Source organism: Labrus bergylta, chromosome 10 (assembly GCF_963930695.1).
Source record: "Labrus bergylta chromosome 10, fLabBer1.1, whole genome shotgun sequence".
Lineage (NCBI taxonomy): Eukaryota > Metazoa > Chordata > Actinopteri > Labriformes > Labridae > Labrus > Labrus bergylta.
This window is the reverse complement of record NC_089204.1, coordinates 4,981,721-4,995,346: the sequence shown is the minus strand read 5'-3', so window position 1 is coordinate 4,995,346 and position 13,626 is coordinate 4,981,721. Positions and strand designations below refer to the sequence as shown.

The following is a 13,626-nucleotide window of genomic DNA, read 5'->3' as shown; positions in this document are numbered from 1 at the left end:
CCTTGTGCCAGCGTGCATGCCCACTACTGACAAATAGCACTTTTCCCCTCTCTCCTTCACATCCCCCCTCTCTCTTTTTAATTATCTTAATATGGAATCGGCTGCCAGCGGCCGAAACGGATTGCTCAGCTCTCTGTCCTGCCAGCGGCCATTAAGGGCGACCCAGTTCCCCTCGGCTGTGATGCTGTAATGCTTAGGCAGGGAGAAAGCGGAAGAGGTTCCAACCCTGTCATCAAAATAAGCCAAATAAATGCACTCAGGCAGTGCGAGATCAATCTGTACTGCACACACAGGTGCTGTAAAAGTCGAGAGAGAGCTTCTGTGTTTGCAGCTACTTTAGAAATAAAAGTATGAAACCCAGTTTATTATGCTTCTGACTCTCTGCAGCTTCCCTCCTCCAGAAGTGACTCAGAGCAAAGAGCTTTAGCATGGACTGGCCTGTGCAGTGAACTCACAGCTTTTATAGAGTCCGCTGCAGAAATAGGTGAACAGCTAACAGTGGCAGAATTGTATACGAGATGTGGAAAGTGCTTCTGGGCTGGCTGTACAAACAGTCAAATACAGTCTGACTTACGTCCTGACTGCAAAAACCTATAACCCAAAAATAACCGAGTGAGCCTGAAAATGACTTCTGAAAGCTGGCATTACTTTTACACATGATGTGTCGGCTTGCCAAATAAAAATGTATACTATACTTTGGGCTAAGTAATGACAAATGATATATGAATGATAAAAGTCAATAACTATAATAAAGTATGCATGACTCTTACTCAATGTGAGTGTGGATGGTTCTAAAAGCATAAACCTGAAAAAGCTACTCACCTCCTTATTTTACGTCAACTTTCATTTCCCTCTAAAGGTAAAGAACATGTTTCCAAATAAGTGGCAGAAAATCGACTTAGTGGATGTCAGTGACAGCTCAGCAAGCAGCTTCTATGTTGGACAGCCTTTTTCCACCAGTGTTGAAGAGAGACTTAAACCTGTCTGATTTAGTGCTTTTACCTGTTTGAAATACCCGGAGTGCTCATTCTGTGGATAGGAGGGGACATTTTTGCACATTTAACAAACCGTGTTAATGATGAAAACCTAAAGAAAACAAACTGAGCTCCTTAAAAGAAGCTGAGCTCAGTTTGGCAGCTCAGCTCACAGCCCCTCACAAAGTCCTGTGTCTGTTGAGAGCAGGAGAGAAACCAACTTTTAACATGAAACACATTTTAATATAGATCTATACAGGTTTTAATCTTCTTAAAGGTCACACTTAACCCCCCTTTTAACAAGTTTAAATAATTCTCAGAGCTCCCCAAAACATGTCTGAAGTGTCTTGTTCTAAATCCACTCTGATCCTGTATTTGATCATGCCTATAAACCCCTCTATTTCAGCCCTGCTTAGAACAGGCTGTTTCTGTGTCTGTACCTTTAAATATGTAAATGAGCTGTGTCTGACCATGGACTCTCTGGACGAACTTGTGTGTCTGGGGGTTTCTCGCTCCATGTACTATTGTTTACGTTGAGAAAGCAGACTCAGAGGGCAGAACAAACACCTAGCTGTGGGAGTGTCACCCACCTGGGGGAGGGGTTACTGCCCTTCGTGATGTGATGTAGTGAATATGTGTCATAAATGTCCCCTAGGGAACATAAGCACATGCCGATAAACTCTATTTTAAGAACACATTGTGATAATATTTCCTGCCATGTCCAGCTTTTATGAACCCTTTAGAGTCCCTGATTGAAAGATGTCTGTGCAGCTCTGCGAGCAGTCTGTAACAAGCTCCAGCTCAGTTGATCCTGAATGGAAGCTCTCTGTGCTACAAGGTCGAGCCGTTTCTACGTGCCGTATGGCAGCCTTGTAGAGTAAAATGAAGAGGATAATATATCCATCAGTTTGCAGCTGACACACCAAAGGGGAGCGTGTTCTTGAACCCAGCCCTGCTTTCACAATGACAATGACTCAGCACGGTTTTAATGCCACTTCACATCTTTATTTCTCAACCAGACAAGACACGTGTCCAACTCAGTGTTTTAAAAATAAGATTATAAATGTCAGCCTTCCCCAGAGACGAGCATGCTTCTCAGAAAGTCTGTTGAAATGACCTTCAACCACTTTTATAAATAAGTCAGCTTGTGTTTCAACTCTGAATAAAAAGTCATCATCAGATGTCTGAAGGGAAAAAGGTTTAAACAGCCTGAAACTAAACAAAGTGCTTGTTTATTATGAATATATTAAATGTTCAGAACTAATTTTAAAGGCATTTAAATGAGCAATAATAAAAGGCTGAGACCTTATTCATGTTCACTGTTAAAGAATAAAGAATGGATTAACTCGCTCTGCTCTGACAGAACCCAGCTCATTGGCTGTATGACACATGGACGTAGTCTTAGTGATGTTATCTATTGGCTTCTATGCATTTTGAAGCCCAATCTATCTCTGGTGCTACCAGCAGCGACGTAGCCCGTTGCTAGCACTAACTGAACGTGAGCAGAAAGACTCAGGACAGAAAGTCAGACGTAGGAGCACTTACAGCATCTGTTCAATTTTAAGTTTAAATCAAGCAGCAACCTCCGGTCTTGAAAAATAAAGGCAATATGGAAGTGCAAATTCCTGCAGTTCGTCGAGTGTCTGCTTAGACACATGACTGGCAAAAAAACTGTTTTTACAGCATAAATAAACATGTTTACAGCCTGGTACAAAAAACTAAATAGGTCTCAGTAGTTATTAGGGATGCAACAATACAGTCAGCCAGAGGTACCTATTGAACCGTGGTTCAATATGTACCTCGGTTTTTGGTCACGGCTCACGGTTCGGTTCAGTTCTGACGGGCCGGGCCGTTAAAATGTTTCCAGTGTTAAGTATTTTAGGCAAATTTTACAGAACATCAAGGTATTTAGAAAGAGAGCTACTTTTTTCATTTTAAAACTATTTATTTTACTTTGAAGCAAAACAAATTCAGTTGCTCTCCTTTCAGCCTATTGCAAAGTCAGATTTGATTTGAACATGAAGTAAACTACAATTAGGCTTTCGGTAAAAGAGCGTTTGCGGCCGTTAATATACCTGGACGAGTGGGAAACACTGCGCTCTACATGTTTTCCAGGCGCACACACTCGCTCCACACTATCAGAAACTGGTCTGTAGTGTAACGCTACTTGAGCAATGACTGCTGCCTGTATGATCTATAGACTGTCATTGTACCGGCCCTGGCGGCCCTTCAGGCAGCCCGGCCCACCGGGAATTGTCCCGGTTCTCCTCACTGCTCGCCATGCTAAAAAGTAATGTTGTTGTCAGCGTCACCAAACTTTAGCGCGTGGTGATTGGCTATTAACTCACTTGGCGGACGGGGTTTCCTCATCCCTGCGTGCTGACACACGCAGGCACACGCAGGCACACGCAGAGTACAATGTGCGGAAACTAGTTAAATGCCAAACTGTTAAAACCGCAATTCACAAGTTAGTATTGAACCGTGGATGCCGTACCGAACGGTTCAATATTTTATTGAGAATTGTTGCATGCTTAGTAGTTATTGTCATCATGGGCACACACTGTACGGGGGGGTGAATTTATTTAAAACGGCTCTGTTTTGATTTGGAGAAGGATACGTGTTATCCATAGTTAGGCGCGAGGCTGACATGATTGACAGGTGCGCACGGTGTAACGGTTTGTCAAGAGGGTTAAAATCTGCCTCAGCTCCAGCTCTCAGCCTGTTGTTAGGTTGACTGAAAGTTAGACTGAGACAGGATTTCAGATGGGTGACGTCACTCAGGCTTCATGTCTGTTCACAAAATGATGCACACACAGATCTTGTGGAAACCACCAGAAAGTCTAGAGTATGGTTGGCAAAAGTTTGGATACTTTGATCCTCTTTGATTCCTCATGTTCTCAACCGACACTATCTCTGATATTTTGATAATCTATACTTTAAAAAGTCTATAAAAAGTATCAAAGCTAAAAATAAAAAAAACATATCTTCAGTCATCATCAATTCAATCAATCAATTTTTATTTGTATAGCATCAACTCATAACAAGTGTTATCTCGAGACACTTTACAAAAAGCAGGTTAAAAGACCTTACTCTTTGTTATGTTACAAAAAGCAGGTAAAAAGACCTTACTCTTTGTTATGTTACAAAAAGCAGGTAAAAAGACCTTACTCTTTGCTATATTACAAAGACCCGGCCTATCCATCATGAGCACTTTTAGCAAAGCAGCAAAAGTTACAGTGGTAAGAAAAAACTGCCTTATTAAAAGGCAGAAATCTTCGGCTGGATCCCCGGCTCATGATGAAACAGCCTTCACAGGCCTAGACTGTGCCGGGCTTGAAGGGGATGGGGGAAGAGATGGGATAAGATGCAGGAAGAGGGATAGGGAGCAAGGGGGTGGGGGGGGGGGCAGACCGTCCATCAACAATCTGGTGGGGATGGGGTGTGTGGGGTGTGTGTGTGTGTGTGCGGGGAGGGGTGTTGTTCTGGCAGGCCGTCAACCAACGATCTCGAGGAGTCTAAGAGGTGCCACGATTAAAAAAGGGAGAGCTGTCTAAATTGAACATATATGTTGGCAAGGTTTTTTTTCTGCAACTGAGACAGTCTGCAGAAGCTTTCCTGCAATTTTAGTCAATTAAAAAAATTAAAGGTTACCAAATATTGACTGCCTAGGACTGGCATCTGTGTTGCCATGGTATATAAACAGGTATCAATAATGTTTAATTTTTACTGGTTTTGTATCCAAGTTTCAGATTCTGGTATGTTGACTGCTCTTGAAGTCCTGAGTTATTCAGTAAAGACAGGCCAATCTCTGCGCTCTGATATTTCAGTGTTACCTCTGAACAAGGAGCAACATGACAAGCTGTTTGAAACTCAAAATGTTGAAAGTGACCACATACATGTGATGGATCCAAATCAGACATTTTACAGATTAGCATTGAATTGTGAGTACCAGTTCAGACATGAGACTGATGGTGACTGATAAGAAGTTTGTGTGGTGACCATGTAAAAAAAAAAGGTTTCACAGAGGATGTAGTTACTGCTGAAGCTGCCAAACTTCTGCTGCGCTGTTTCAGATTTACACAATGAAGGATTTGTGTCGTTAGGTCTCTGATGTTCACTTCCACATACAGTATGGTGCATTCACCTGTAAAAAACGAAGTAACACAGACAGCATGACATCACAAAGGGGGTCAGATCAGAATGTGCGCCGCACTGACTTTAGCTCCCGATTAACATACAAAAGCAGATGCTGATGAATATCTTGGAACACGATGTCAAGAACCAGCACTGATCCGTCTCTCAAATACAAAATAGCCCTCATTAGTGAGTGATGTGTACATGTAGAAAACTCTGATTGTGGTTAGAAGCTGTTCTCTGTGCTGTTTAACAGAGTCACAGCGCAGCACACAGAGGCTCGGTGCTGCGCGCTCTCCTGTCTGACTCGTCGGCCGGTTATTAATAGGATGTGGACGGCTCTTGTCAGGTTGCCTTCCTGTAAATATTGCATGATTTCCCTGAGGTGGGCCTGAGAGGAGAATGCAGCAGAGATGGTTTCAGACGGGGCGGTGCAGGTGCTCCGAGGACAGGTTTGGACTTCAGATAAATCCTTACGGCGAGCTTACATGAGAAGCCACCAGGTTATTTTTGACCCCGGTGGAACCTGCCTGAGAGCCTCCTCCCTCTGTGTCAATAGCACAAGGTGTGCTCCATACCTGACCTGCTTCCCTCCGGCTCTCACATGACTGCATTATTGTCATTTTTCTGTCGGCTTTGTCTACTTGGTTTCAGCTTCCTCGTGTCTTAGTTTTTTTTAGTTTTTTTTTTACTGCGGTTCACTCAGAAACTTTTTGTCCAAAGGTCACCTTGCTGGTTAAACTTGACTTTGACACTTTCACATTTCTGGCTGCAGGCTCTCTTCCTGAAAGATGACTGAGATGTATGTGTGTTTTTTACCAGCAGCAGTCTCATGACCCCTGCTGTACACTCAAATAATGCTCTCAGCGTTATCACCCACGATGCATCACACTCGCTCATGAGAGTTGATGACATTCAGAGACACTGTGACACTGACATTTTTGAAGGTTTGCCTCCACCAGTATTATCAGCAGGTTATGGGCCTATTCAAGTTCAAACCATTATCTTTGTATAAGTATTTTCTGATCTACCCCGATATTAAAACCTTTTACAGAATATTTAATGGATAACAAATTCACTTTGTGATCTAGAAACTACAGTTGTTCAGAAGTTATGGTAGTCTTTCTGATGATCCTCAGTAGTGTTAGGGCTGAGCGATACGGACCAAAAATCATATCTCGATATCTCTTAGCTGAATCATAATACACAATATTTATCTCTAATATTTTCTGTAAAGAAACAACAAAAACAAAGTCAGTCCTAAGTCAATGCCACATGGGCCACATTCCAAATGTCACACTGACACTTTATGAACAGCCGGCTGCACAGCGCTTTCTGAGTTTCACTCAGAGAGGGATATTGGCGGCGCAAGGTGACGAGGGAGAGAAAGTGAGAGGAGAAATGAACTGGCAGCTCTACGGAAGAAACGCGTAACATTATTTTAACAACAACAAACTTCTATATTGATATGAACGATAATCTCTCACCCTGTATTTCGTTTGAAAATATATCCATTTCTCAAAATCCGCTAAGTAGTGTGTTATCACATATATTCCTTGATTTGTGTTAATAGCGTGATTCTTACTATACTATACTGTTTGTTATGAATCATTATTATTATTACTCATAGCTGTTTTCCTCCTCCATCAGGCCCTGTTGTCTACGTGCTGGACTTGGCCGACCGGCTTATCTCTAAGGCCGGCCCCTTCGCTGCAGCCGGCATCATGGTGGGCTCCATCTACTGGACGGCTGTGACCTACGGAGCGGTCACTGTCATGCAGGTATTAGCAGCAGTCTCTCTGTTTTAACAAAAAGCACAGGTGTTGAAGTTCTTTTTTTACTCATTAGAAGGTTACAGTGAACTATTTTTCTTACTGCTGAATTTTCCCACTCTGACATCCCGTCTGCTCTCCAGGTGGTTGGCCATAAGGAGGGTTTGGACGTCATGGAGCGGGCAGACCCTCTGTTCCTGCTCATCGGCCTGCCCACCATCCCCGTCATGCTGATCCTGGGGAAGATGATCCGCTGGGAGGACTATGTGCTGCGTCTGTGGAGGAAGTACTCCAACAAACTGCAGATCCTCAACAGCATCTTCCCAGGTCAGGACACACTCACAGATGTGTTCATGTGTCCTTTCTGCTGCTTTAACTGTTGGTGATGAAGTAATACAACACAGTTCTGTGCTGCTCTCTGCAGGAATCGGCTGCCCAGTTCCTCGTATCCCGGCGGAGGCCAGCCCTCTAGCGGACCACGTGTCAGCCACGCGGATCCTGTGCGGTGCCCTCGTCTTTCCTACCATCGCCACCATCGTCGGGAAGCTCATGTTCAGCAGCGTAAACTCCAACCTGCAGAGGACCATCCTGGTGAGTCCAGCCTGAAAGTACCCTCATCTGCATTACATATGCAAATATATGAAAGAGGGGCTACAGGGGTAAGTGTGAGCTTAGCATCACAATCAGGTGTGCCTCTGAAGGTATTCACTGCTGTTGATGATAAATATTAATTACATGTCGTATAAAACGTCGAGAATAAGCCCTGAATATCATGTTGCTAAAGATGTGCAATGGCTGGATGTTGATTACCTTCAAACAAACCTGGACTTACTGTTTGGTCTTATTGCTAAGCTAACAGCTAACAGCCAAGCTTGACATTCATTTGCACAAATATAAAAGTCATATCTAAGATGAGCTTGACCATAGATGGATTTTGCAGTCAACAGTTCAGGCTTCTGTTTTTCACATCATCATGTTTCTCATTTGTGGATGATGTCATTACATCATGTCGAGTGTGATGTTGAAACTGAGCACGTGTCAGGGGACGACAGCCATCTTTAAAGTCTTTATATGTGATTTTTCACACTTAAATGTAATAGAAATCAAGTATATCCTCTGAAAATAACTCTGTGAGTCATGACTGTCTACAATGGGTGTAACACCCGAGTCCCTCTGTCTGTGATTTTTTTTTGTGAGTCCTATCTTCAGTTTGTTTACATCTCCAGGACGGCCAGCTGACTCCTCCCCTCGTGTATAAAAGTTGTTTAATTGAGGGACTAGAGAAAAGAAGAATAACATACTGTACTCACTGCTTAACTGTGTTTCTAGATCACGCTCATTTCAGGTCAATTTACATGCAGTGTGAAGATACGAGCATGATAAAGATCACTAGCATTAGCATGCTAACACAACAATGCAGCGCAAGTTGTTTTGGTTTCATGCTGGTGCTCAAGGGCGACATCTACTGGATCAACAAATCGCATATAAAGCCTTTAAACTAAATAAAGAACCCTACATTTAGAGCATCGCTATCATGTCTCAGATATTCTTTAAATTGGATTAAAGGGATCAAAAGTATTTGAAGTATTCACATCAGAATACTTTGTTCCTGGTACAGATGAAACTCAAAGAGCATCAAACCTCTTTTACCTTCTGGTCAACCAATTAAAATATAAGAGTTGAAATAATGTCTGCAGTTTGAATATTTAATCTTTCTGGAATATCACATTTATCAAAGACACCAGAGCAGTGCAGTTCTCCATAAGGACGTGTTGATGATTGATTATAATTTACTGTGTAGGTGTGTTGTTCCTACATGCTGTTCTTGTTTTACCTCTTGTAGTTTAAAGGGAACACATATACATATCTTAATAATAATAATAATAATAACAGATGATTATAGAACCAAAGAGAAGCTCGTCGTCTTCTCTCAGCTGGAGGTGAGAACAGAGGACGTAACCAGAGTGTCTCGTGTGATCTGAGCTGCAGCGACACAACTGAACACTTTGTCCTCATCCACTGAACCCTGTGACTGACTGAAAGACAGGCAGGCAGATACATAAACAGACAGGCAGGCTGCTGACTGAATGCTCTAAGGCAGAAAAAGGGAAGAGCGCTATCATCAAACACCTTCCATAGAAACATTTCTAACTTTGTTTAAATGATAACAAATCAGACCAGAACTTAACCCCTCCCCCAGGTGGGTGACACTCCCCACAGCTAGGTGTTTGCACCATCTCAGCCGTCACACTCAGACTGCAGAGCTGATGCCATTAAAGTCTGAGTGTTCAGTACTCAGGGTTAAGGATTGGGATTGAGTTTAATTTAGCTGCACATGGCTCACACATATGATCTGAAATGTAGAGCTCGCACATATGTCTGCACATCTGCTCTGTACTTTTTTTTTACACAGCATCTGTGTTTGTAATGTCTCTCCTGAATCCAAACAAATCCCAATAGCAGTTGTTTAGTTCTTTGCCACCGCACTTTTCCCTTTACCACATTTCCTGGTTCCTCTCTCGTCCTCAGCCAAATAATCTGAGAGTAGCTGATGTCTTTCTGGAGCGCTAAAGAATCGAACCTGTACACAAAAAGTCTTGTTACATCGGGACGAGCCATGTCGACTTAAGTAACTTCTATAAAGTTTGCACCACAGTCGAGCCCTTGTACAGGTTTCTGGAGGATCTCCTCTCTGTCTGTTTGTGTTTATTGGATGTTAGAATCTCTCATCCGTGTGACAGCCGGCATGAAAATGAAAGAAGATCTTTCTGAGTGTGGAGAATCTTTGATGTGTGGCGCTGAATCGCTCTGTTTAAAAACGCTTTACTTCTGTTCTTTCAGGGAGGAATCGCCTTTGTGGCCATCAAAGGGGCGTTCAAGGTCTACTTCAAACAGCAGCAGTACATGAGACAAGCCCACCGCAGGATCCTTAACTTCCCCCCCGAGCAGGAGGAGGCCTGAGGAGGCTCCGAGGAGGATCTGAGGACAGCCGGGTGGAGCGGGGAGTAAAAAGAAAAAAAACTGTCAGACTGTGAACAGGAAGTGCTGATAAAACATTTAGCATCAGTGTCACCCTTTATCTCCCTCACACCTTTCACCCCTTCTGGACTGACTCCTCCACAACAACATGGCACCTTTTTATAAACCTCCATGAGCTGAAGCCCGACTGGAGCACGATAACACACACGCACACTCACACACCTCTGGTGGATGTGCTTAAACAATCACATGACTAACCCTTATTGTGAACTTACTGTATTTTAAAGGAGGAGTGCGGGGCATGTGTAATTAGGTTTTATAATATCAATAATAAATAATCATTGTTTTATAAAGGTTTATTTTGCAGATTTGAAGCCCTGCCTTCGCCAATGTTTGCGTTTCTATCGAGCAAGGAGCGATGTTCAGTGTGGAATGTATTAAAGATGAATGAATAAATCGTGTTTAACCATCGTGACTCAACACAACACACAGACGGAAAGTGAACGAGGAGCTTTGTTTGAACTATTTATTTAAATGTATCTGCAGTGCTCACGTCGTCTGTCTGCAGCTTTATCCCTTGTTTTGTTTTTTTTGAACACTTTTATTTGATGTTTAAACCTCAGCCACCATCACATCAAGAACCTGTTGCCGGGAGACCGTCTCCTCCAGACGGACAACATGGAGGCTTCTTTCCTCACGAGGTCGACTTCAGCACTTTTCAGAGGGGAAACAAAGATTCAGTGATGATGGTACTTGTGTGTGCAACCTGAGGTCTTTATCATGATGCAGACTGCAGGGACACTCAACAGAGGAAGTGACAATGTGGAAAGAACTGTGTGAAAACATGAAGTGTCGGTCAGCCAGATGAACCGTGTTTCACTGACTTCATACTGATGTGATCCAGCAGCGTGGACGACTCATATCCACGTGGACGACACTTTTCTCTGACGTCACACTCAGGCTGGGAGGCTCAGATCTTTTGATGTCGTATGAACAGTGTGCCAGCTTCTTAGTGGTGTAATTGTAAATAATCTAACAAACCAATAATCAGCGCTCTCTGATTCATCAGCAACTTAAAAAGATTCAAAGTTCTTATTTCAGGTTCTAACAAAATATTGAACAGCTTATGTTTTCATTAAAACACTTCACAGCTGATATTGTTTTATAGTCGCTTAAAATAATAAAGTTTGAATCTAGAAAGTTTTTTTCCTCGCTAAAGGTCTCGAAGCTGGGAGGGCGTTACATTCTGACACTAGATTTTGTCTTAACAGTAAACCAATGTTTTGTTTTAACTAAGAAGTATTTGGTCCGGTTTCCCTCCAGGTGTCCCAAATCATCAACGCTCCTCTATGGAGTTTAAAAATTTTTTTTTTTTTTACTGGTTATGAAACTGAAATTAACATTGATGCCTCTCGATGAGCTACAAAAGCAAACAAGACAATTAGCATAAAAATGATAGATATTTTAATGATTCTGGACTGCCGCTGTGGGGCAAGTGTCAAAGTTAAGTGTGCTGCAAGCAAGAGGGAGTAACGGTGGCCTAGTGGTTAGTGTGCACGCCGTATGTACAGAGGGCTCCTTCACGGCATTCCCCATGCTCTCTCTGATTTCTGACTCTAGCCACTGTCCTGACTCTCAACTAAAGGCATTCAAAAATATATATATACACATTAAAAAAAGAAAGCAGGATGAGATTGTAAAACAAACCCCTCCCTACAGGACAAAGTAACAAAGATTGTTTTGATAGACAAGCCAAAATGGACAGAAAGTTCCTCACTGACACATTGACAAGATTTGGAAGTTAGAACACAGCGGCAGTAACACATTTACTTTCTGATGAAAACGATTGGAGCCTCCCACAGAGTATGAAATGAGAGAAAAATGTGATTGTGTTGGAAATCTGTGATATTTTCTCAGGTTTGTGATTTTTCAGAGATTTATTAAATGTGGCAGAATATAGAACCATTTCTTTGGTGGATTTTTCCCCCATGACATCCACAACAAACAAGGGATGCCATTTCTTTACATACTAAACTGCTGTTATGGTAACTAAATGGTGGGTCAGTGGAAATCTTAAACCATGGGCCAAAAGTGACTGTGTGTGATGATACTTTATGTACCTTTAGTGAACTGACTCTGACATGATGGTTTGTTTTTAATGATTGTGAGCATGATGTGGTTACCAGTGAAGCTACACACAAAGGAAATATCAGTCTGACCTCCACAGCTCCCTGCGCCATGTTCACCTCCAGCCCGCCAATAGAGACTCAAATCTGAACGGTGTTGTGGCTCCTGACTTTAGACTTCTTGTGGTATCAGTTCTGTGAATAAATGTATTTTTCCAAATGTTGAAGTGCATTTTTTGAGACTGGTGAGGGAGGGGGGGGGGGGGGGGGGAGAGAGAGAGAGAGGGATTGAAAAACAAACAAACACAGACTCATTTAGTTGTTTATTAATTAGAAACACAACAGACCAACTGAAAACCGGCCCATGAACCAAAGCGTCCCGTCGTTTGTGATCCACAAAGACATCCAGAAATAAAATATTAAACACCTTCAGATTTTCTAAATGAAAACCAATCACTACAAACTTCACAGGGTAAACAGTGCGCGGCCCACCCGCCCACCCTGACGTGATATGTTGCTAGTTTCCTCTGAATAAAGTGTCTGTCAGCTACTGTCTGAGGGAGTGAACGTCTGCTGCTGGTTGTCTTTGGGTTTGAACCACAGAGAGGAACAGTGATAAATATGAAGGTTTTGATCTGGTCAGGACGTAGTAAAATGCTGGAAAACATTGAAGAAGCTTTTGATAGATCAAGATCACACGCTGGTCTAAGGGGGAGGGAAAGGTCCACATGTGAAACATTTGAGTTCTGACTCCAAACTTAGCAATCATCCCTTCGTTTTAGAAGACTTTAAACACATTTTTCTAACTGACATCTTTTCTCAGAGTTCATACCTAAAAACTCAAACCAAAATGTATTATAAGAAGCCAAACCTCAGTCTTTAGTCTCAAAAATTCACATTTTAGGATGCAGACTGCAGTGACACTCGGACACTGTTCATTTAATGAGACTCACCAGAGCGAGTGAAATTACCGCGAGAACTTTGACAATTTAAAGGGTCAGCTTAGGCAGATACTCAACATTTCACATGTTCCTCCTCAGAAGTATTTTTCCCCTTCTGCAAATAAAGTCATAAAGTTACACAAATCATTCCTTTCCAACTGGCCCCCGATCCTTCATACCCTTCTATGTTCGCTCAGTCTTGAAAACTCTGCAGCATCATAAGTAAGCAGTGACCTCGTCTTGAGACCCAGGGAGGACAAACAAAGCCTAACTCAGATTCCCCGCTGTGTGAACAGCTCGGTGTGCAGCTCCACCAGCTTGATATGTCACAGCAAAGCTGGTTAGCACCTGAGAGAGCAGGTATCGCTTTCATAACACTGCCATCACCATGCAAACACCCTGGACACCAGGCCTGTAGCTAAGGCTGGGCGATACGACAAACACATTATTCAACGATTATTATTTTTAAGAAGGATTTATACAGATTTTTATTTATAATGTGTTAATGTTTGAAGTGTATCCTGAAAACCTTTACTGATTCATGGTTCTATTTTACAAGTAAAAAAAAAACAACAAACTGAAAATGAATGAAGATATTCTCCTTTCTCTTTAATCAGTTTTCTCTGACTTACTAGAGCAAACATGGTTCATCAGAAGGGGCTGCTAGCTGAGCTGCTGCGAACAACCTCAGTTCAGTTAT

The 13,626-nt window shown here is 42.4% G+C and overlaps 1 protein-coding gene across 1 annotated transcript in view; it reads left to right on the top strand.

The window, feature by feature from the left end:
* The window catches only part of marchf5 (membrane-associated ring finger (C3HC4) 5), a 30,332-nt gene extending 19,110 nt beyond the window's left edge, over positions 1-11,222 (top strand). The window contains exons 3-6 of the mRNA XM_020653276.3: positions 6,759-6,889; positions 7,024-7,207; positions 7,305-7,471; positions 9,722-11,222. Of these exons, the coding sequence (XP_020508932.1) occupies positions 6,759-6,889; positions 7,024-7,207; positions 7,305-7,471; positions 9,722-9,841 (602 nt within the window). The 3' untranslated portion in view covers positions 9,842-11,222. The remainder of the gene's footprint in view (positions 1-6,758; positions 6,890-7,023; positions 7,208-7,304; positions 7,472-9,721) is intronic.
* Positions 11,223-13,626: the final 2,404 nt, after the last annotated feature.